Source organism: Xenopus laevis, chromosome 4L (assembly GCF_017654675.1).
Source record: "Xenopus laevis strain J_2021 chromosome 4L, Xenopus_laevis_v10.1, whole genome shotgun sequence".
NCBI classification, from domain to species: Eukaryota; Metazoa; Chordata; class Amphibia; order Anura; family Pipidae; genus Xenopus; species Xenopus laevis.
In genome coordinates this window covers 11,563,163-11,585,693 of record NC_054377.1, presented here as the reverse complement: position 1 = coordinate 11,585,693, position 22,531 = coordinate 11,563,163, and the positions used below count along the sequence as shown (strand labels likewise).

The 22,531-nt window shown below is 41.7% G+C and overlaps 2 protein-coding genes across 52 annotated transcripts in view; one reads left to right on the top strand and one right to left on the bottom strand.

Annotated features, from left to right (window-relative positions):
* madd.L (MAP-kinase activating death domain L homeolog) overlaps positions 1-1,582 on the bottom strand; it is a 65,509-nt gene extending 63,927 nt beyond the window's left edge. For 36 of the 50 annotated variants that reach the window (XM_041589840.1, XM_018257383.2, XM_041589842.1 and 33 more), the window contains exon 1: positions 1,443-1,581. The gene's annotated coding sequence lies outside the window, so the exon portion shown is untranslated. Of the gene's footprint in view, positions 1-1,442 lie in introns of all 50 variants that reach the window. The other 14 variants (XM_018257392.2, XM_018257390.2, XM_041589873.1 and 11 more) reach the window with 2 other exon arrangements.
* On the top strand, positions 1,583-22,514 carry acp2.l (acid phosphatase 2, lysosomal L homeolog). 2 transcript variants are annotated; one of them, XM_018256706.2, is made up of 11 exons: positions 1,583-1,715; positions 7,685-7,780; positions 10,016-10,102; positions 11,519-11,671; positions 12,591-12,689; positions 12,783-12,872; positions 14,689-14,821; positions 14,982-15,067; positions 17,056-17,162; positions 18,672-18,847; positions 20,508-20,822. In XM_018256706.2, the coding sequence occupies exons 3-11, from the start codon at positions 10,022-10,024 to the stop codon at positions 20,762-20,764; spliced, it is 1,182 nt and encodes a 393-aa protein (XP_018112195.1). In that variant the 5' UTR covers positions 1,583-1,715; positions 7,685-7,780; positions 10,016-10,021; the 3' UTR covers positions 20,765-20,822. The 2 variants fall into 2 exon arrangements, with proteins under 2 accessions (XP_018112195.1, NP_001085664.2); NM_001092195.2 differs by lacking the exon at positions 1,583-1,715 and adding an exon at positions 1,779-2,272 and having other exon boundaries at positions 20,508-22,514.
* Positions 22,515-22,531: the final 17 nt, after the last annotated feature.

Genomic DNA, 22,531 nt, shown 5'->3' with positions numbered 1-22,531 from the left:
GACCAAATGATAAGAAGAGGGGGATGCAGAGACTGAATGATAAGAAGAGGGAGATGCAGAGACTGAATGATAAGAAGAGGGAGATGCAGAGACTGAATGATAAGAAGAGGGGGATGCAGAGACTGAATGATAAGAAGAGGGGGATGCAGAGACTGAATAATAAGAATAGGGGATGCAGAGACTGAATAATAAGAATAGGGGGATGCAGAGACTGAATGATAAGAAGAGGGGGATGCAGAGACTGAATGATAAGAAGAGGGGGATGCAGAGACTGAATGATAAGAAGAGGGGGATGCAGAGACTGAATGATAAGAAGAGGGGGATGCAGAGACTGAATGATAAGAAGAGGGGGATGCAGGGACTGAATGATAAGAAGAGGGGGATGCAGAGACTGAATGATAAGAAGAGGGGGATGCAGAGACTGAATAATAAGAAGAGGGGGATGCAGGGACTGAATGATAAGAAGAGGGGGATGCAGGGACTGAATGATAAGAAAAGTGGAAAAAATGAGTGAGTGATTAAAAGAGGGAGTAGCAGTGAGCAGGAGTAGAAATATAGTATGGTGCAAGGACTGAATAAGAGGAGAGTGCAGTGACAGATAGAGAGGAGATGCAAAGACTAAATAAGAAGAGGGGGGTGCAGTGACAGATGTAGAGAGAAATGCAATGGTATGAATGGCCAGAGAGAGGCAGTGCAGTGACTGGAGCAGAAGGGGAGGAGGGCGTGTGGTGATTGAAGGGAAAGAGAGAGGCAAATAAGGGAACTAAGGAAGGGAGAGAAGATGTGGAAATGAAGGAGGGTGAGAGGAGAGTCAATGCACCAGCACAGGCAGAGAATAAACCAGCAGTGACTGATGCCCTGACAGGGAGAAAGATCAGGCAGAGAATTAGAGAGAGAGCAGGAAGAGGAGAGCAGGATGGAATGAGGATTAGAGATGGGGGAGGGAAGTGCAAACAGTACAGGAGCATTGGCTGCTTTATGGGGAATATTATGTGAGCAGTGATCTGATTCCAGCAGGACAGGAGCAGTGACTGGAAGGGAATGGAAGAATATGGGGCACATAATATTCCCACACACTGACTGACACAACCAGGATGAGCCTCATTCACAATATTTATAATAATATTAATAGGATTCAGGTGGCTGATTCCAGCTGCAGGTGAAGGACTGTCATTGGCAGAAAGAAGAGACTGAAGTGTGAATGAAGGACAACTCCCAGCATCCCCAGCTGAAGTGCAGCAGCCTGGCAGCCATTTGTCCTTGTGCCTGGAACAGGTTAGTGAGGGGTGACTGGGGCAGGTGACAGTGGCCGGAGGATGTGGGAGGAGGAGTGACAGGAGGAAGAGGGCGCAGTGACAGCAGAGGAGGGGCACTGACAGGACAACGTGAGGGGACACTGTAGTTAAGGGCATAAGAAGGAGGCAAAGTAAACGCTCACTTACCTGAGGAGATGGTGCGCCAATCCAGCTCTCCTCCGTGCTCCAGTCACTCAGCGGCCTTGCCCGGACAAGCGCACTTCGCACCTCCCATCTCTTGTGAACGCGCACTAAGCTCAGAGGCTGGCCAGGTAGGACGTAGAAACTGGGCGTGGCGGAGACGTAAGCTCGACGTCATCGTGCGTCTCAGCGGAATCGTCCAATAGAAACTTGCATTCAGAAGTGTCGCTAGCAAGACGTCGGCAATGCTGATGGTGACTAAAAGCACCGGACGTCTAGGTATTATAATTGGGCCTTGATGCACCCGCAAATCGGTGGCGAAAAAGACGAGATAGTTTGTGGTGTCGATCAGCCATTTTGTTGGAGGTCAACATTTGTTTAGGATGAGGATTTTTTTTTAAAAGGCAGATTACTGAAGACGGTGTTATTATTTTAACCCAAAAACACAACTCTCTTGTTGTTATTAACGCCTTCCCACCCCAGGCTCAGTTTCTAAAATCGCCATCTTTATACACTTTTTCCGGGCTCTGATGAAATAGTCGTCTTTGCTTTCGCCTGGTTCAGTGGCCATCTTGGTACTCCCATCGCTGATAGGGCAATGGAGCCGATGACGTATGCGGAAGTTTCAAGCAGGACCGGTTTGAGCGGTGTTTATGTTGATCTGTTTCTGCGTTGGTTCATCTCGGTTCCTGAGTGAGACTGCGGACAAGAAGAACATGGATGACAGGAGCTGCTTGGGCTTCGGGCCCTATTTAATACTGATATCACTGCTCCTAGGATTGGTTTTTATTGCAGCTCCTCTTGCTCACAGCAGGCAACTCCGCTTTGTTACTCTGGTAAGTATCTCCCTGAGGTAACAAATCGGTACAGGGATAATAGACGTGTGCTGGGGATATTTATGGGCTGCTCAGTGGCCTGTCTCCCATTCACAAGTAGTTCCTGTGCAGTCAATTACTATTACTTAGTTCTGGGCTGGGGGAGAGGTTTGTTGGTTTTATTTGAGGCTGGGGGAAAACAGTAACTCTGTGGCACCCACTGATATTGCTGATGTGTGTGACAGTCACGTGGTGTGTATAGTAAACAGACTGGCAGGGAAAGGGTCTGTAAATGAGGCAAAGTGTTGTCCTTACTGCTCTGGTCTCTATTAAAGATTTCAGGGGTGGTAATTTGGTTAAAGGGGTTGTTCACTTTCCAAACTCTTTTTCAGTTCAGTGTCCTGTGCCCCAGCGCCAGTCATAAGTGGTTCCTGGGCCATGAATTAGTGCTGGGCCAGGGGGAGCAGTTTGTCAGTTATATTCAAGGTTGGGGGGGGGGGCTGAGAGCAACAAGTCAGTGCAGTAGGTAAATAAACTCTATGGCACCCACTGATATTGCTGATGTGTGTAACAGTGACATGGTGTGTATAGTAAGGCAAGAGATTGACAGGGAAAGGGCCTGTAAATGTGAGGCATAATGTGCAGAGTGAGGCAAGGCAATGGTGTGTAGTGTTGTCCTTACTGCTCTATTAAAGATTTTCGGGGTGGTAATTTGGTTGACTTTACAAACCCTTTTCCAGTTCAATTGGTGTCAGTGTCCTGTGCTCCAGCGCCAGTCATAAGTGGTTCCTGGGCCATGAATTAGTGCTGGGCCAGGGGGAGCAGTTTGTCAGTTATATTCAAGGTCTGGGGGGGGGCTGAGAGCAACAAGTCAGTGCAGTAGGTAAATAAACTCTACGGCACCCACTGATATTGCTGATGTGTGTAACAGTGACATGGTGTGTATAGTAAGGCAAGAGACTGACAGGGAAAGGGTCTGAAAATTAGGCAGAGGGAGGCAAGGCAATGGTGTGTAGTGTTGTCCTTACTGCACTGATCTCTGTTAAAGATTTTAGGGGTGGTAATTTGGTTGACTTTACCCAAACCCTTTTTCAGTTCAATTGCTTTCAGTCTCAGTGGCCTGTGCCCCAGCGCCAGGGGGAGCTGTTTGGAGCAGTTTGTCGGTTTTGTTCAAGGCCTGGAGGGGGCAACAGGCCAATGCCGCAGGTAAATAAACTCTATGGCACCCACTGATATTGCTGATGTGTGTAGTTGGGACATGGTGTGTATAGTAAGGCAAGAGATTGACAGGGAAAGGGCCTGTAAATGTGAGGCATAATGTGCAGAGTGAGGCAAGGCAATGGTGTGTAGTGTTGTCCTTACTGCTCTGGGTCCCTATTAAAGATTTTAGGGGTGGTAACTTTGTTGACTTTCCAAACCCTTTTTCAGTTCAACTGGTTTCAGTGTCAGTGTCCTGTGCCCCAGTGCCAGTCATAAGTGGTTCCTGTGCCATGAATTAATGCTGGGCCAGGGGGAGCTGTTTGGAGCAGTTTGTCAGTTCTATTCAAGGCCTGGGGGGGGGGAGTCAGTGCAGTAGGTAAATAAATTCTACGGCACCCACGGATATTGCTGATGTGTGTAGTAGTGCCATGGTGTGTATAGTAAGGCAAGAGACTGGCAGGGAAAGGGTCTGTAAATGAGACAAGGTGGCGTGTAGTGTTGTCCTTACTTCTCTGGTCTCTATTAAAGATTTCAGGGGTGGTAATTTGGTTAAATTTGGTTGACTTTACCCAAACCCTTTTTCAGTTCAATTCGTTTCAATCTCCATGGCCTGTGCCCCAGCGCCAGTCATAAGTGGTTCCTGTGCCATAAATTAGTGCTGGGCTGAGGGGAGCGGTTTGGAGCAGTTTGTCAGTTCTATTCAAGGCCTGGGGGAGTCCTGAGAGCAACAAGCCAATGCAGTAGCTAAATAAACGACTGTTTTGTGACATGGTGTTTTGTGACATTGCTGTTTTGTGACATGGTGTGTATAGTAAGGCAAGATACTCACAGGGAAAGGGCCTGTAAATGTGGCATAATGTGAGGCAAGGCAATGGTGTGTAGTGTCGTCCTTACTGCACTGGGTCTCTATTAACTATATTTGTTGTTGTAATTTGGTTAAAGTTAACTTTAAGTATGTCAAAGAATGGCTAATTCTAAGCAACTTTTCAATTGGCCGCCATTATTTCGTTTGTATAGTTTTTGAATTATTTTACTTTTTCTTCTGACTCCTTCCAGCTTCCAAATAGGGGTCACTGACCCGTCTAAATATAAATGCTCTGTAAGGCTACAAATGTATTGTTATTGCTACTTTTTATAACTCATCTTTCTATTCAGGCCTTTCCTATTTATATTCCAGTCTCTTATTCAAATCGGTGCATGGTTGCTAGGGGAATTTAGACCGTGGCAATCAGACTGCTGGAATAGCAAACTGGAGAGCTGCTGAATAAAAAGCTAAATAACTCATAAAACGTTTTAATAAAACATGAACAACAATTGCAAATTGTCTCAGAATATCCCTCTCTACATCATACTAAAATGTAATTTAAATGTGAACAACCCTTTTTTAAGGGTCAAAGCTTTTTGCCCTGACCTTTGCTTGACTGGTAATCTCCTGGATTCTGCCGGGGCATCCCTGTGTCTGGTGATTATGGAATCTGGATTCTGCTGGTGCATTCCTGGGCAGTGTTGCTTTCTGTGCACATTTTAAGCTTGTGTGGACATTTTTATAAAACACTGTGCTCCGGTCAGAACGAATGCAAAATTTTTTGTTTCCAAACAAAATTCTTTGTGCACGCCACAATTTGTGTGAGTGCACAGCTTAGAAGGAACATTGCAGAGGCACTCCTAGAGTCCTGAACCAGCATATTTACCTACTTCGATCCGCTACCCAACCCGGACCCGCAACGCGACCCACAACTCGCTGACAACCATCAAACAGGAAGTGACAGTGTTACAAACCGGAAGTGCTGTCATCAAAAGTGGGCGGTGATAGAAACAAATTTCGTAAAATATAGACAATATTACATAAGATAAGACCCAAAATCCCAAGCGGCGACTCCAGACCCGTGGGTATACCAGCACCTGAAAATCCTCCCCTCATTCCGCAGGGTTCCTGTTTTTTTTTGCGGTTAACCTGCTGGTACCTGACCCGCTGCAGGACTCTACCCCTGGGTCAGCTGATTTCTGGATCCTTCTGGGGCATCCCTTGGTCAGGTGATCATCAAAACTGCACTCTTTGGTCATATTATTATGGAGTCTGGATCCTGCCGATGCACCCCTGTGCCAGGTGATAATGGAGTCTGCACCACATCCTGTATTTTAGGATTCGCTTGAATCCTTTGTGGAAGAGTTGGCCAAATACCGAACCGAATCCGAACCTTAATTTGGTTCAACCAGGCACTTGGATTTGGCCGAATCTGAATCCGGCTAAAAAAGGCTGAATCCCGAACTGAATCCTGGATTCTTGCATCCCTATTCTGAACCCTGCTGGTGCACTCCTGTGCAGGTGATTATCGAGCCTGGAGTCTGCACAGGTATCACGAGATGCAAGTGCACCTGCAGAGAATCCAGGTGATTTCCACTGGAGCAACGGAGAGTCTTACTGCAAGCTCCATAATTCCAGGAGAGTCAGCGCTCATCTGATCCCATTTCTATTCTGTAACCCTTGGAAGTTATACCATTATAAGGCTCCTGTTTGTTATAAATTAGTGTAAAGCACTGTCTATCCTGCTGGTACTTTATAATGAGATGATGATGGTTATCTGCAGGGGACAGTGTGGTTGAACTATTAGTGCTGTAGAGCTGCACAGATTAAATGGGATTACAATATGATTTATAAGTACAACATTTATTCTAAAAAGCACTTGTTTCAGTACTAGACGTGCACTGTTTGGCAAGCAGAGAAACCATTATTAACTCGCTGGGTTGAGTGTTTAACCCTTTCTAAACTTGCTTGCACACACGTGTTCCCTTCATGTTTCAGAGAAAATGTTTTATCTATCGTAAGGGTAACATTTATTTACTTCTGTAAGCAAAATTGAAGAAAGTAGGGACAATGACAGATTGTCACAAGGACGAACAACCTGCTTGTTTAGCCAAAACCACAATTTTGGGAGGGAGATGGTTTCGGCAGGAGGAAGGTTTGCAGAATGTTAATATAATGACTTAGAGACAAGAGCGCCACCTGCTGTTTCTTTTGGCTTACTGGAAACAGCTGACGGGGCATCTGATGTCTCACAAGGCTTTCTTTTCTCATTAACTTAATACTCTACTGACTGTAGCCAGCTGGGCAAAATGCTGGGTGTTGTGTATGTGAAATTGTTAAACACTTTGTTTGATAGGTACAATTATAAATAATACCAACAAAAGCATTTTAATAGGATGCACCAAATGCAGGATTCGGATTCAGCCGATTTCAAGTTCATGTCCGAACCAAATCCAAAAAAAATCATATGACTTTTCATCACACAAACAAGAAAGTAAAAAAAATTTTTAACCACTTGCTGTGTGCACAGTTCTCTTTCCCTCTTCTTTCCCTAATTTACATATGCAAATCAGGGTTCGGATTCGGTTCGGTATTTGGCCAAATCTTTTATAAAGGATTAGGCCAAATCCTAAAATAGTATATTCGGTGCATCCCTACTTTTTATAAAGATTATCTTTTTGCAGTACTGCTCTTCCATGTGCCAAATCATCTCGGTTATACTGCATATGATTAATATCATTGTGGGGCGGCGGGGGTTAATTATTCTAGCATCAATTAGCTGTTCCCCTTTCATCCCATACAGGCATTTTTTTTTTTGCTGTTAGTCACAAATAAATTCCATGAATATGTAAAGCTCTGGTATAATAATAATAAAAAACAATAAAAGAGTATAAATATTTAAGTTTAGAATTGATTTGATGGGGTTGATGACCGTAGAATCCACACCACATTTTATAAAATCATCACTTGGAGAGAGAAAAAGAGGGAGAAATTAAAGCATAAATAATTTAAAAACCATTTATACAAAAACTGCAATAGTGATGTGATTGAAAAGAGAGAAAATTCGGCACAGTCATGTTATGTGGACTGTTACAGGGTCATGTATAATATATAAAATGACCCATTTTTAAGGGTTTAGTTCTCCTTTAACAATGCATAAGCCTTGGCCTTATTGCATAATTTAGTTTGCCAGCGTATCAGAGATACACCCATGGGTTCTTAGGTAAGTAATGAGAGTTTGCCAGAAACGCGTTGATCACATTGAACACACAGCAGGCGTCCTTGCTATAGAAACTGTGTTGTCTCTTGATCACAAGGTGTTACGTCTTTCTCATTGCTCATGGTACCCAATCCTGTTGTTGTTGTGATTTTGCTGCAGATGCTCTTTGGTTTCCTCCTGCTTCATTTTCTTCTTTCATTCTGTTTAGGTTTACCGTCATGGCGATCGATCCCCAGTACATGGATATCCAGCAGATGTGCATAAGGAGAGTGCCTGGCCGCAAGGTTATGGACAGCTCACTCAGGTACAAATGAAATGTTTTGGCTATAAAATGTATTCATATTATTTGTCCTCTTAGGTCTGTTGTTTCTCCTGAATTGGCCATAAGGACAGGCTCATTGGTGGTTCATGTCACAGCAGAGACCATGATTGGGTTATCTATTGACTTCACTTTAGCATTAGGCAGGGCAGAAAAGAACTGGTGAGCTAAATAGGCATGGGGGGGTATTAGGAAGGAAAAAAGGGCAATACTTATCAGAAAGAAGAAGGCGAAATGGCAGAGAAAATAAGTTGTAATAGAAGTAGGAAATGTATAGAGGGGATTATGGTGAAGGGGAGAGCTGAACAGAAAATTGGATAGCTGGAAATAAAGGGGAAGAGGAGAGCATCAAAGAGTGGAAATGGAGAAAATAAAATGAGAAATAAAGTGATAATAGGAGACATAAGAAAGGGGGTGTTGTGGAAAAAGGAGAACTGATAGCAAAGGAGAAGATGACAAGGCCAAGAGAAGGTGGGAGAAAAAGACAGGGCCAGGAGTGGGTGGAAGAAGAAGACGGGGCCAGGAGTGGGTGGAAGAAGAAGACGGGTCCAGGAGAGGGTGGGAGAAGGCGAAGCCGGGAGAAGAAGACAGGGCCAGGAAAGGGTGGGAGAAGAAGACAGGGCCAGGAGAAGGTGGGAGAAGACAGGGCCAGGAGAGGGTGGGAGAAGAAGAAGCCAGGGTCAGAAGAAGGTAGGAGAAGAAGACAGGGCCAGGAGAGGGTGGGAGAAGAAGAAGACAGGGCCAGGAGAAGGTGGGAGAAGAAGACAGGGCCAGGAGAAGAAGACAGGGCCAGGAGAAGGTGGGAGAAGAAGACAGGGCCAGGAGAAGGTGGGAGAAGAAGACAGGGTCAGGAGAAGGTGGGAGAAGAAGACAGGGCCAGGCGAAGGTGGGAGAAGAAGACAGGGCCAGGAGAAGGTGGGAGAAGAAGACAGGGCCAGGAAAAGGTGGGAGAAGAAGACAGGGCCAAGAGAAGGTGGGAGAAGAAGACAGGGCCAGGAGAAGGTGGGAGAAGAAGACAGGGCCAGGAGAAGGTGGGAGAAGAAGACAGGGCCAGGAGAGGGTGGGAGAAGAAGAAGACAGGACCAGGAGAAGGCGGGAGAAGAAGAACACAGGGCCAGGAGAAGGTGGGAGAAGAATACAGAGCCAGGTGAGGGTGGGAGAAGACAAGGCCAGGAGAAAGTGGGAGAAGAGGACAGGGCCAACGGGAGAGGGGAAGAATGAGGATGCAGTAACATACAGAAGGGGTGATGGAAATAAGCAGAACGTTTGATTGACTGGAATGTTAATGAAATATTAACATTTAAAAAGTATTTATCTGCCTTTGTTTTACTTTGATTGTTGTATCCAGTGCTAATAACACTCATTGTGATTTAAACTGGCTGGTATCTTCAGTGCCTTGCTAATAGCTGTGTGGGTATATAATACACAAGAGCCATGGATATCCTGTAAATTATATCCTTATAACTGGTGCTTAGTGATGTCATTTGTTAAAATCAGAGCTTCATGGTGTCATTTCTGTCTCATGACTCACTGAAACTTGTGTATTATAATAAATAAAGTACCCCCTGTTGCAAATATGAGGATATTAGAAGTCACCTCGGAGTTCCATGACCTGTATGGCCTCGTGTTTTTATATGGTCATGGAATTCTTTAGTAATTTATAATATCCTTAGATTTTATAATAGGGGGTACTTTATTCACTATTGGCCTTATGTAATTAAAGGCACTAAGTTTGCCCAGGGGCAGTAACCTATAGCAACCAATCAGCAGGTAGAATTTCCTGGTCACATGTTTAAAAGCACACATCTTATTGGTTGCTACTGGTTACTGCTCCTGGGCAAACTTAGTTCCTTTTATTACATGTGGGGCTATATACACTGTATCTATGTGCAAGCAATTACAGTGACTTACATTTTAATAAAACATTTGCCCTCTGAAGCCTAGTCTTGCCAACATTTTTTTTCAAATTCTGGTTAAAAACCAAACTGGACCTTGTTGAGTAATAATTCTGCCTTATCTTGATACCCATGTACAACAAAAACCTTTCAATAAAATTAAATGTTATATTAAAAAAACACAAATTGTACTGTCTCTTACTGGGTGCTGTTATCTTTGGAGGTAATAAAACCAACACAAATATCTCTGATATAATATCTGGCACTTCTGGGTGTAGGAGGTTTTTAGGGAATCTTTGCCTATTAATTTATTTTTTCTGTTCAGGTTGGAATGAAGCAGCATTGGGACCTCGGACAAGAGCTTCGTGCTCGCTATAAAGGGTTCCTTAATGAGTCCTATAACAGACACGAGGTGAGACCTGATATTCTATACCAGCCAGTAGGAGTCTTTACCAGTTGCTAGGGGCCTAACCAGTTGAAACCCCAGTCTCGATGCTTCATACTTTCACTATTACAACGTAGTCCTGCCTGGCTGTCATGGACCAAATGCTGTTATCACAGATTTCTCTTTTCTAATTAAGAGGACATGAGCTGCCAACTTTACTCCTACCCACGAATTTATCAAAAAATCAGCTTGAAAAAGTCAGTGCAGGCAAAGTCACGACAAAATCGTGTTTGAATTGCACAAATTTGATGCCCCGGATTGCTCCATTTTTTTCGAGTTGTTGCCCAAAAAACTCAGACTTTTTCGGATTATCGTGCAAAAACCAGTTCATGATGTCAAGAAACATCTTCAGGGACTTGTGCCATTGACTTCAACATGATCTTAACAGGTTTTAGCTGAAGTATTTTTGGATTTTTAGCAGCTTTGGTGTCTAATAATAAATAATGAATAAATAGGCCCCTTAGTGTTACTGCGGTCACAGAAAGTAAGTCAGTAAATTTAGCTGTAGGTGTTAGTTGTGTTTCACTAGGCTGCACAATAGAGCCCCATTTAGATCACTTCCTGTGCTGCTTTATAAATTAGAGCGGAGTTAAAGATGTCTTATGCACAAAATCTCATGTCATACATAGTAAGAAACTTTTAAAGGGTTAAAGGTTTGTCAAAAGGTTTTCTAATTTTATTCTTAAGCAGAAGAACATCAGAGCAGCCTCTTTCTTTCTCCTGACAACTTCCTTGACTACTTGGTGGTCAGACTGGTGGGAAAATGACCAGCAGGTGGCGCTGTTGTAACTAAATTCATTCATATTAACAGCACATGTATCCCTTAATATCTTGGAATTAAGATTAAAATAAATAATGAATGTACATTGTAAAAGTGCTTAGACCAACACCCTTATCAATTTTACATTCACTTATTGTTAAGGTTTACTTCTCCTTGAAGGGCTGAAATCCAATGGTTAATTAAAATTAGAATGGCAGAACTATAAGATGATGCCGACCTATGGCGGAGTCTCCTGCAGTTTTACAATACAGTAGAACCTCAATTTTACATCCCCCTGTTTTTAAGTTTTCGCACCTAAATATTATGAGTAATACATTTCCCTGATTTTACATTTTCCTGGATTTTACACCATTTGTTTTTCTGTGATAAATGTAAAACAGGGGTTTTACTGTATATCATATACAGTACATGAACCAAAGTCTATAAGGGTCCCTGTTGGAACAACATGTATGACAGTTGCTGAACATGTATAGAAAAGCCATTGCTGACCCACCCTGTGAAATAACAGGGTTAATAACTATTATTACCTGACATTGGGAATAATAAAGGGTGAATGTATGTATTCTATACAAAAGGGACTTGACTGACTATTTTTGCTTTAGATTTATGTACGGAGCACGGATGTGGATCGCACACTAATGAGCGCAGAGGCCAACCTGGCTGGTCTATACCCGCCGAAAGGTTCCCAGATCTTTAATCCAAACATTCCCTGGCAGCCTGTACCAGTACACACCGTACCTGAATCTGAGGACCAGGTGAGCTCTTATCTACCATTGTGGTTGGGTGTAACTGTGCACACGGCACCGTCTGGACTTTAAAGGCCATGTAAAGGCAAAAAAATTAAATCCCTTTTTTACTTTCTTAAATGAAAAAGAAACCTATCTCCAATATACTTTAATTTAAAAATGTGTACCGTTTTTATAAGAAACCTGACTGTATGCAGTGAAATTCTCCCTTCATTTACGGCTGTGGATAGGAATTGTCCGACGGTCCCTAACTGCTCTGCAGGGAAACAATCATACTTATGAACAGCAGGGGGAGCCCCCGCCTTACTTCCCAGCCATGCAGAACTCATGCAGCTTTGTTTGTTTCCCTGTAGAGCAGTCGGCGACTGTGTAGAGATTTGTATTGGATTTTATTTTGGCTTCACATCCCCTTTACTGTTTCCAACTCCAGCTACAGGGACAAAGATCATGGAGCCAGATTTAAACAGATAAACTGGGATTCTATTTGGAGGATTATTTTGCTGCAGCCACTGGTTCTGCAGAGTTGGAGAAAGTTTGTATTAAACAATACAAAAACTATAAAATCCACATTAGATCACATGACAACACAGGACCCAGTGCAGTCTGTATATTCTGATTATTAATCAGTCTTGTTGTATCGGCTTCTGGCAGATATTATTTGACTTGTGCTGTTTTGAAAATAAATGATGATCTCTAAGCAGCCCAGACCACACTGAGCATGTGCACAGTCTTGGTCTTGCAAAGATGTATAACAAAGTTACAAGATGGTGACCCCCTGTGGCCAACTTTGAAAGCAGAAATCATGTTTGATTAGGCTTGTGGTGCAGTAAGTTCAAATTTATGTTTAGTATACAAAATACAGCATTTCTAGCCTTATTCTATTTTAGATTTTACTTCCCCCTTTAACATGTCTCTGATTTTGTTAAAGCTTCTGAAGTTCCCATTGACCAACTGCCCTGCATATGTGAAGCTGCAGGAGGAGACGCGTCAGTCTGTTGACTACATTAATATGACTAGAGACAACAAGGTGAGAAGAAGGCAGGGTTCAGCTGTCCCCCAAGTCTAGAGAGAGTTATATTGCTTCTCTATTCTTACTGACTCTTTATGGTTCCTCCTACAGGGTTTTCTAGAGATGGTGGCCGACAACACCGGACTATCTGACTGCAGTTTAGAGTCTGTCTGGTCCATCTACGACACCCTGTTCTGCGAGGTCAGTCTCTTACCTAAAGCTGAGATAGTGTAATGATGTGAGGGTCAACAGATAGCTCGCCCATGTCCTAGGAACTAAACCAAAAATGTGAGTTTCTCCAAAAAATAATTAAGCAGCAAGTAAAAATAAAATACAAAAAGTATATTAGGACATGGCCTGACGTGTTTCGTGCTTGTTGTGGCACCCCCAACAGGCACGAAACGCATCAGGCCTTGTGGTAATATGTCCTAATAAACTTTTTGTATTTTTTTTTTTTTACTTGCTGCTTTATTATTTTTTGGAGGAACTCACTTTTTTGGTTTTGTTCCTATGTGTATGCACCCTTGGACTGGGGTGAACTGTGAGTATGCCCTCCTGTTTATATTCAATTTTTTTGCAACTGCATTTATTTCAGTAGTGCTTACATGGGCTGGATGCACCATTTATTTTTGTAGTTTGTTTACCCATGTCCTACCCTAACCTGCCTGAACCTACCGGTAACTAATCCGGAAAAAAAAAGGGACGCCAGCAGCCAATCAGAGGTAGAGTGATGAAGGTGCAGTTGCGGCTGGGCTACAGCCCAATGCACCAGCCCAAACCTGTCTACGGGTCCTGCAATTTGTGAGATGGGCTTTGCAAAGTTTTGAGTTTTGGCCAAATGCTGGGCCAAATTCAAACCCTAATTTGCATATGCAAATGAAAGAAAAATGGTTAAAAACCTTGGGTCTGAACGCCTAAGATTTGGCAAAATTGTATCCTGCAAGAAGTAATCCCAAACCCAGTACTGATTTCCATGCACCCCAACTAGTAAAACTAGATAGATAGACAATGATAGAGATAGATAGAGATGGATGGACAATGATTGATTGATAGATAGATAGATAGATAGATAGATAGATAGATAGATAGATCTAGACCAGTAACATCAATTTTTAATTGTTAGTATAGAACGAAAAAAACACAAAGACAAATACAACTTTTAAATCACTAAGTCTTTATTAGGAAATAACTTACCGAAACTCCGCTTTTGCTCCAGAAAAGGAGATCCATCGTGCGGCGCTTGATTTCTCCTCCCTGCCTTTCTTATAAAAGATAGCCAGGGAAGAGAAATTGAGCGCCGCATGATGGATCATTATTTCTTAATAAAGACTTACCGATTTAAGAATTTCATTTGTCTCTGTGGTTTTTTTTTTCTTTCTATACTAAAGAATTTAAAAAAAACATTTGATGTTACTGGTCCTTTAAGTTAACTTTTAGTATGTTATAGAATGGCCAAGTCTAAACAACTTTTCAATTGGTCTTCATTATTTATTTTTATAGGTTTTTTTTTAAATTATTTGCATTCCTCTTCTGACATTTTCCTACTTTCAAATGGGGGTCACTGACCCCAACTAAAAAACAAATGCTCTGTAAGGCTAAAAATGTATTGTTATTGCTACTTTTTATTACTCAGCTTTTTTTTCAGGCCTCTCCTATTCATATTCCAGTCTCTTATTCAAATCGATGAATGGTTACTAGTGTAACCCTAGCAATTAGATTGCTGAAACTGCAAACTGCAGAGCTGCTGAATAAAAAGCTAAATAACTCAAAAACCACAAATAATAAAAAATTAAAAAAACCAATAGCAAATTGTCTCAGTATATCCCTCTCTACATTATACTAAATGTTAACGTAAAGGTGAACAACCTTTTAACTGGAAACCCCCAGGTTTTGAGGATTCTGGATAATAGATCCTATACCTGTATTCGTTATGTAAAATAATCCAAATCCTACTCTTAAATATTCAGCATTATGAATTACCGCTGTATTTACCAGTGTGTTGTGTCCTTTCGCATAGAAAACGCACAACTTTTCTCTTCCAACATGGGCAACCACCGGCGTCCTAGCCAAGCTGAACAAATTAAAGGATTTCAGCTTCGTCTTCCAATTTGGGGTCCATGAGCGCGTCAAGAAAGCTCGTTTGCAAGGAGGTGAGCCCACATCCTGGGACGATCTATTATGTCTGTGGGGGTCTATCGCCTTTGGGTACTTTTATTTATTTATTTTTTTCCTTCTTTAATGGTGGAAACAGTTGTTGATGTCATGTTGTTGGAGAATTGACATTGGGCTCCATTCCTTGTTTATTTCTAGGTTTGCTGGTGGATCAGATTCTGAAGAACATAACGGCAGCAGCTGATTATGCCACCAATGGCCTTAAACTTATTGCATATTCTGCGGTGAGTATAACTGACACTTAGGGCAGGGGCACACGGGCAGTGTCGGGGAGATGTAGTTGCCTGGCGACTAATCGCCTCTTCTTCTGGGCGACAATCTCCCCGAACTGCCTTCCGCCTGCTAAAAAGAAAAATCGACTGCGGCAATGCACTCGCGGCACTTCAATTTCCGAAGTTTCCTCGTGAGGCAACTTCGGTCGACTTCGGAAATCAAAGCGCCACGAGTGCCATTGCGCTGGCATTTTCTCATTATAGCTGGTGGAAGGCAGTTCGGGGAGATTGTCACCCCGAAGAAGAGGCGATTAGTCAGAGCAAATGTAAAGGGGCAGTTTTCCCTGCCCCCCATCCTTATTCAGTGAATGGGGCATGTGCTGAACAGCAAGTGACGGTAATGTGAAGGTAAAACTTTCTTCCCTGTGCAGCCCCCCAGTCTAATTTTTTCTCAAACTGGCCTTGGTTATTACTACCCTGGCCTAGAGATCACAGCCACCTGTTTGGCAGAAAGAGCAGTTTCTTATCTATAAGAACTTTAAAGCATTGACTTCCTGTATTCCAATCCTGTACTTCCTGTATATACTTACTTACAAGTTTCATTGCTAAAATCTGGCCTTGGTTCCAAGGCCTGTCAGTGCATGTGGATATTGGGGGCAGAGGAAGGTGGGTCGGCATTTTCTCCCCCGGTGTATCTATGCCTGGTGTGACACGGACCTTTTGGGGCGACTTTGGAGATAATTTCTCCCGAGATTTCTGGAAATGTTGCCCATTGCAACCAATCAGATCTTTGCTTTTGTTTGTCACATGTAGGTGACTGTCTAAACTAATTGCTGATTGGTTGCCATGGTCAACATCTCCGGAGATATTTATCTTCAATGTTAGTAAACATGCCTGTTAGTTTCTATATTTTAAAGGAGAAACAAACCCGTAACATAAAAAAACCCTACCCCCTTCCTTCTCCCCCCATTGCTTAGGTGGTACCCGGGGCAAATGCCCCTAACTTTTTCATTACCCCTCGGTGAAGATTCTGTCCCCCGCAGTTCACAGTAGCCATCTTCTTTTCTTCGTTAAACTTCAGAAGCCGACCGTTTTCGGCGCATGCGCAGTTGGAGTAGTTTTCCGGTCCCGAACAACTGCGCATGCGCTGAAAGTCACAAAAGATTCTGAAATGTTTGTGACTTTTGGCGCATGCGCAGTTGTTTCCAAAAAATTTTCGTGACTTTCAGGGAATGCGCAGTCATTCTGGACCGGAAAATTAATCAAACTGCGCATGCGTAGAAAACGGTCGGAATCCGAAGTTCAACGAAGAAAAGAAAATGGCTGCCGTGAACTCCCGAGGACAAAATATGCACCGAGGGGTAAATAAAAAGGTTAGGGGCATTTGCCCGGAGGGGGGGCTTCTAGGCTGAGGGGGAGGAGGGAGGGGGGTCTACAAAGGGTAGGGGGGGTAGGGTTTTTTTATGTTACAGGTTTGTTTCTCCTTTAAAGGCGTCTTTGACCTTCAAGTTAACTTTTATTATGTTATATACTGGTCTATTCCTAAAATTGGTCTCCATTCTTTATTGGTTAATCTTTTTTAATAGTTTTTTTCTTTTTCTTCTGCCTCTTTTGAGCTTTCAAAGGGGGTTACTGTCCCCGACAGTCACAAAACTATTGCTCTGCGAGGCTACTAATATATTGTCATTTTTACTTTTTAATACTAAACTTTCTATTCAGTCCCTCCCCCTATTCCAGTCTCTCACGCAAACTACTGTACTGGTTGCCAGGGTACATAAAGCCCTAGCAACCAGATCGCTGCTGAAATACCAAACCAGCTGAACAGATCTAACAATAATAAAAAAACTCAAAAAAAACACATAATAAACAAATTAAGACCAATTGCAAATTTCTCAGAATATCAATATCTATTAAAAAAAATAATTGAAAGGTGAGCAACCCCTTTAAGAGTAAATATTCTGCCTTGTGTAAATACCATCCCGCATTTTTCCTTTTCACAGCATGACAGCACCCTAGGAGCGCTACAGATTGCTCTCAATGTCTACAATGGAAAACAAGCCCCATATGCTTCCTGTCATATTTTCGAGCTATTCGAGGAAGCTTCTGGGTAAGACTCTAGGGCGGGAGGGAACAACTCCTGCACATCCATTGGTTACTCTAAAAACTTCTATTCCTGTCCTATGTATGTGTTTTAAAGGGGACTTGTATGGACTTGAATGAAAGTGATTTTCAAAAATGCTATAGTTCCCCTTTAATGTGGTAGTCACAAACTGCTCTGCTGAACTCTTTTATTGTACATACAATGCATTAAGCCTCTGCCTTTAAAGGAGAATAAAAGGGTTAATCCCTGTGAAAGCTAGGGGTGCCCATTTGTCAGGCACCTGCCAGTTCTGATTGGCACCCTCTTCTCCTTTAAAGGGGAACTATCGCAAAAAAGGTAAATTTAAAATAAGCTTCCGCATACTGAAATAAGAAACTTTGTAAATCGAATCAATTAAAAATTCTGCATTGTTTATCTTCACTATTCCTCTCTCAGCATCTGTTTCTCTTCATTATGTCTTCATTCAGCAGTTGGGTGTCAGATGAATGATTCAATATATCTTATAGGGGAGCTTCCTTTCCCAGCAGATGTATTAGAGCTCACTCAAATAACTGATTCCACTGCCTTTTGCACAAATTCTGCACGTAGAGAGACATGGGGGCAGATTTATCAAAGGTCGAGGTGAATTTTCGAATGAAAAGAATTTGAATTTCGAGCTATTTTTGTGTATCTCGAGTCGACAAGGGAATAGTCCAAATTTGATTTGAATTTGAAGAAAATTAGAATATCGAAATTTATCATGTACTGTCTCTTTAAAAATTCGCCATCTGGTGAATTGCTGTTTTAGCCTATGGAGGACCTCCTAGAACCTATTTGGAGTCAATTGGTGGACTTTAAAAAATCTTAGTTTTGTTTTGGGAAAAACTTTGCTTCGAATTCGATTGAATGCACTACGATTCGAATTCGGCCAAATACGGACCTATTCGATCCAAAACTGACCTATTCTGCCAAAGAATCTTCGACTTGATTTCGGTTAGTCTTTTTGATTTTGAATTTCGAAACTTTTTCAAATTCGACCTTTGATAAATATGCCCCATGATGTCTGGTGATTTTAATAGAGTGAGTTCTAATACATCTTCTAGGCAAAAGGAGCCCCCCTATAAGATATATTGGATCTAACTGTCAGTGAATATCTGACACCCAACTGCTGCATGAAGACAGAATGAAGAGAAACAGATGCTGCGAGAGGAATAGTGAAGATAAACTTGATTATTTCAAAAACCGAACAGAATTTTAATTGATTGTATTTAGAAAATATTTCAGTATGATGAAGGTTATATTAAATTTAAATTTTCACTATAGTTCCCCTTTAAGCATACAGGCAGAATCATGGCCACCTTTACTAATATTGCATACAAACCTACGGAAGCTCGTGAGGTTCAAATAGCAAAGTCTAATAAAGTTCACGGCCATCATCACTGCCTGTTTTTGCCCTACAATTCTGTACCCAGCTGGTATTAGGTGCCCTTGTTAGTTTCTCATCATTAACTCCACCTTTCTTTTCTCCACCCATAGGGACTTCACAGTTCAGATGTATTTCAGAAACGAAAGCGGTAAAACACCATATCCAGTGTCGCTGCCAGGTTGCGCCCATGCCTGCCCTTTGGAAGACTTCCAGTCCTTGCTGCAGCCTATTGTCACTCAAGACTGGAAAAAAGAATGTCAGGCCGGTGGTTCCGTAATCAGCAAAGGTAAATGAGAAAAATCAAATGGGGTAATGTGAGGCTCAAAGTAAATGCAGAATTCTTGCCCTTTAAAGAGTCGTTCACCTTTGAGTTGACTTTTAGTATGATGTAGAGAGGGATATTCTGAGACAATTTGCATTTGGTTTTCATTTTCTATTATTTGTGGTTTTTATGTTATTTAGCTTTTTATTCAGCAGCTCTCCAGTTTGTAATTTCAGCCATCTGGTCGCTAGGGTCCAAATGACCCTAGCAACCATGCACTGATATGAATAAGAGACTGGAATATGAATAGGAGAGGCCTGAATAGAAAGATGAGTAATAAAAAGTAGCAATAATAATACATTTGTAGCCTTACAGAGCATTTGTTTTTTAGATGGGGTCAGTGACCCCGATTTAAAAGCTGGAAAGAGTCAGAAGAAAGCAAAAAATATAAGGGATGTGACCTGTAACAGCCGCACCTCCTGTGATAAAGCCTCGAATGGCGCGAAACGCGTCAGGACGGAGTGGCTGACATAATCTGGGCGAATATTAATCTGTTGATCTTTATTATTGCACAATGTTGTATCTAATGCAGTGGGGATTTTGCTCTAATTGGTCTACGCAGGGTAGGGTTTTTTTCTAGTATTAATAATGAGTGGAGGGCACACCAAAACTTTCAAAAAGTAGTAAGAGGTGCAGGAACAAAACAAAAACATAGTTTTTACTTTTATGCACAGAAAAGCATTTTACATGAACAACGCCATACAGCACATGGCATAATTTATACAATATTAAAAATAGCATAGAATATCAACCACCCATTATTGATACATAGCAAGCAAGATATCAGCAAGGAGCGGATACACCTACCAGAAAAATGAGAATGGCCCCAACGTTTCGGCACCAAGGCCTTTGTCAAGGGGATTCTCATTAATGGGTGGTTGATATTCTATGCTATTTTTAATATTGTATAAATTATGCCATGTGCTGTATGGCGTTGTTCATGTAAAATGCTTTTCTGTGCATAAAAGTAAAAACTATTTTTTTGAACCACTCTCTCTTTAAATTGTATTGTGTGCGAACATGTAGGGTTTTTTTCTAGTACGGGTTTGCTTCTCCTTTAAACCCTATTACAGAAGTGAAGAAACTTAAAGGGTTGGTTGACCTTTAAGTTAACTTTTGGTATGTTCTGGCTAATTCTAAGCAACTTTTCAATTGGCCTTCATTTTTTAATTTGTATTGCTTTTGTTAATTACTTGCATTCTTTCATTTGACTCTTTCCAGCTTTCAGTGACCCCATCTGAAATCAAACGCTCTCTATGACTACAAATGTATTGTCATTGCTACTTTTTATTACTCCTATTTCTATTTTGGCCTCTCCTATTCATATTCCAGTCTTTTATTCAAATCGGTGCATGGTTGCTAAGGTAATGTGGACCCTAGCAACCAAATGGCTGAAATTACAAACTGGAGAGCTGCTGAATAAAAAGCTAAATAACTCAAAAACCACAAATAATAAAAAATGAAAACCAATTGCAAATTGTCTCAGAATATCCCTCTCTACGACACACTAACAGTACATTTAAAGGTGAACACCCCCTTTAAGCGAATATTTTGTACTGACAATATGGCAGCCCCCTATGCTTTGGCCTTGTCCATCCCTTAACATCTTGTTCTTGTTCCACAGAAGCGATCATTGGTCTCTCTGTAACTGGAGTCTTTCTTTTTATCTGCGTCGTTCTGATTTGCATATCATCGAGCGACGACAGCGATGACAACGACGACAACGGTTACCAGCACGTCGACGATAATGGAGACGACGACAGTGCAGACGATAATGGAGACGACGACAGTGCAGACGATAATGGAGACGACGATAATGGAGACAACAGTTTAGACGACGACAGTCTAGACAACAAGAGTGTAGACGACAACAGTGATTAAGTCATCCTGGGACTCCTGTTTTTTTAATACTAGCCCCGAAAATGTGAATTTTATCCTAGCAACCAGCCTGGGCATTGTTTTTATAGTTCGGATTTTAGTCTTTTAATTTGTTAAAAAAAATAAGATACAAATGTGTGTGTTAAAGCACATTATAAAGGGACTACGGCAACAGATCAATGCAATATCGGGCCTCGATAACCCCAAACGTCACTGAAATTCAGATCAGAGGCCGTGAACTCTGCAGTATTATTATTATTACATATATATATATTTATATTCCATGGTACTGAAATAACTGACATGGCAGAGTTTAGACCACAGAGAGAATGTCGCTGGACATTCAGAATAATCGTTTTGTGCAATTCCTTCTCTGCGCTGGCTGCAGAGGAGGGACCCAAACCCTAATACTGTTATAGGGGTGCTGTCTCCCTTCCCATTACAGACCGTTCCAGAGACCGTCATCAACACTACTGTTTTAAAGGATAAGTAAACCTTAAAAACAAGTGAATATAAAATAGATGAGGGGGCTATTCTAAGCACTTTTTCAATGTACATTCATTATTTATTTATTTTAAATTCCAAGATATTCAGGGATACATGTGCTGTTAATATGAATGAATTGTGTTATAACAGCTCCACCTGCTGGTCATTTTCTGACCACCAAGTAGTCAAGGAAGTTGTCAGGAGAAATAAAGAAGCTGCTCTGATGTTCTTCTGCTTAGGAAAAAAATTAGAAAACATTTCTCACATCTTTCCTAAGCAGAAGAACATCAGAGCAGCTTCTTTCTTTCTCCTGACAACTTCCTTGACTACTTGGTGGTCAGAAAATAACCAGCAGGTGGCGCTGTTGTAACTAAATTCATTCATATTAACAGCACATGTATCCCTTAATATCTTGGAATTAAAACAAAATAAATAATAAATGTACATTGAAAAAGTGCTTCAATTTTATATTCACTTGTTTTTAAGGTTTACTTATCCTTTAAACACCCACCCATGGGGGTTTCTGATGTTGCAAATACTACTTTTTAACAAGATGTAAAAGGAAACAGTAGTTTGTGTTTGTTTCCATAGACCCGCTGGGGAATCGGCATCACTTTCTTTACTAAAGGGACATTTTTTAAGGGGTAACAGTCCCCCCCCATTTTTGACATGCATTCATACAGTTGGGCGTATGTGGGGAAAGAAAAGGGCATCAGAACTAGCTGAAGAACCCATGATATATTTATTTATATTTTTTTATTAGATTAGATGGAAATGATTCCTTGATTGAGCGGAAACCATGATGGTCTGTCTGTGACTCGCAGGGACCATTGCTCCACCCTCCTCAGGCTGGAAGTCGTTTAGCCACTCCCTCGTTTCATAAGGTTTTTTTTAATTGGCTGTGCACGGATTTAATGGAAAGCAGTGGGACTTCAAGTCTCGGAATTAAACATAGGAGGAGTGGCTGAAAGACTGTGAGCCTGAGGGCGGGGAAAAGGTCCCTGCGAGTCACCAGCAGACCATCATGGTTCCCTCTCATGTATATTTTTAGCAGTTCCCCCATAGGGAAATGAATTGTCCATTCCAAGTGCCATTCACTCGGACAGTTACATTTCCGCGACTTTGGTTTTTATGTGGCGGCAGTTGCAAGCACAACTGTCCAGACTGTTTCTTTTTTGCACTTTGATTTTAGCGATTTGTAATTTAAGGTTTATGACTTGAAGTCCTAGTTTGTACCAAATAAAGACGGCCCCGAGCCTTCACTTTACTGCTGTGCTTCGTCCT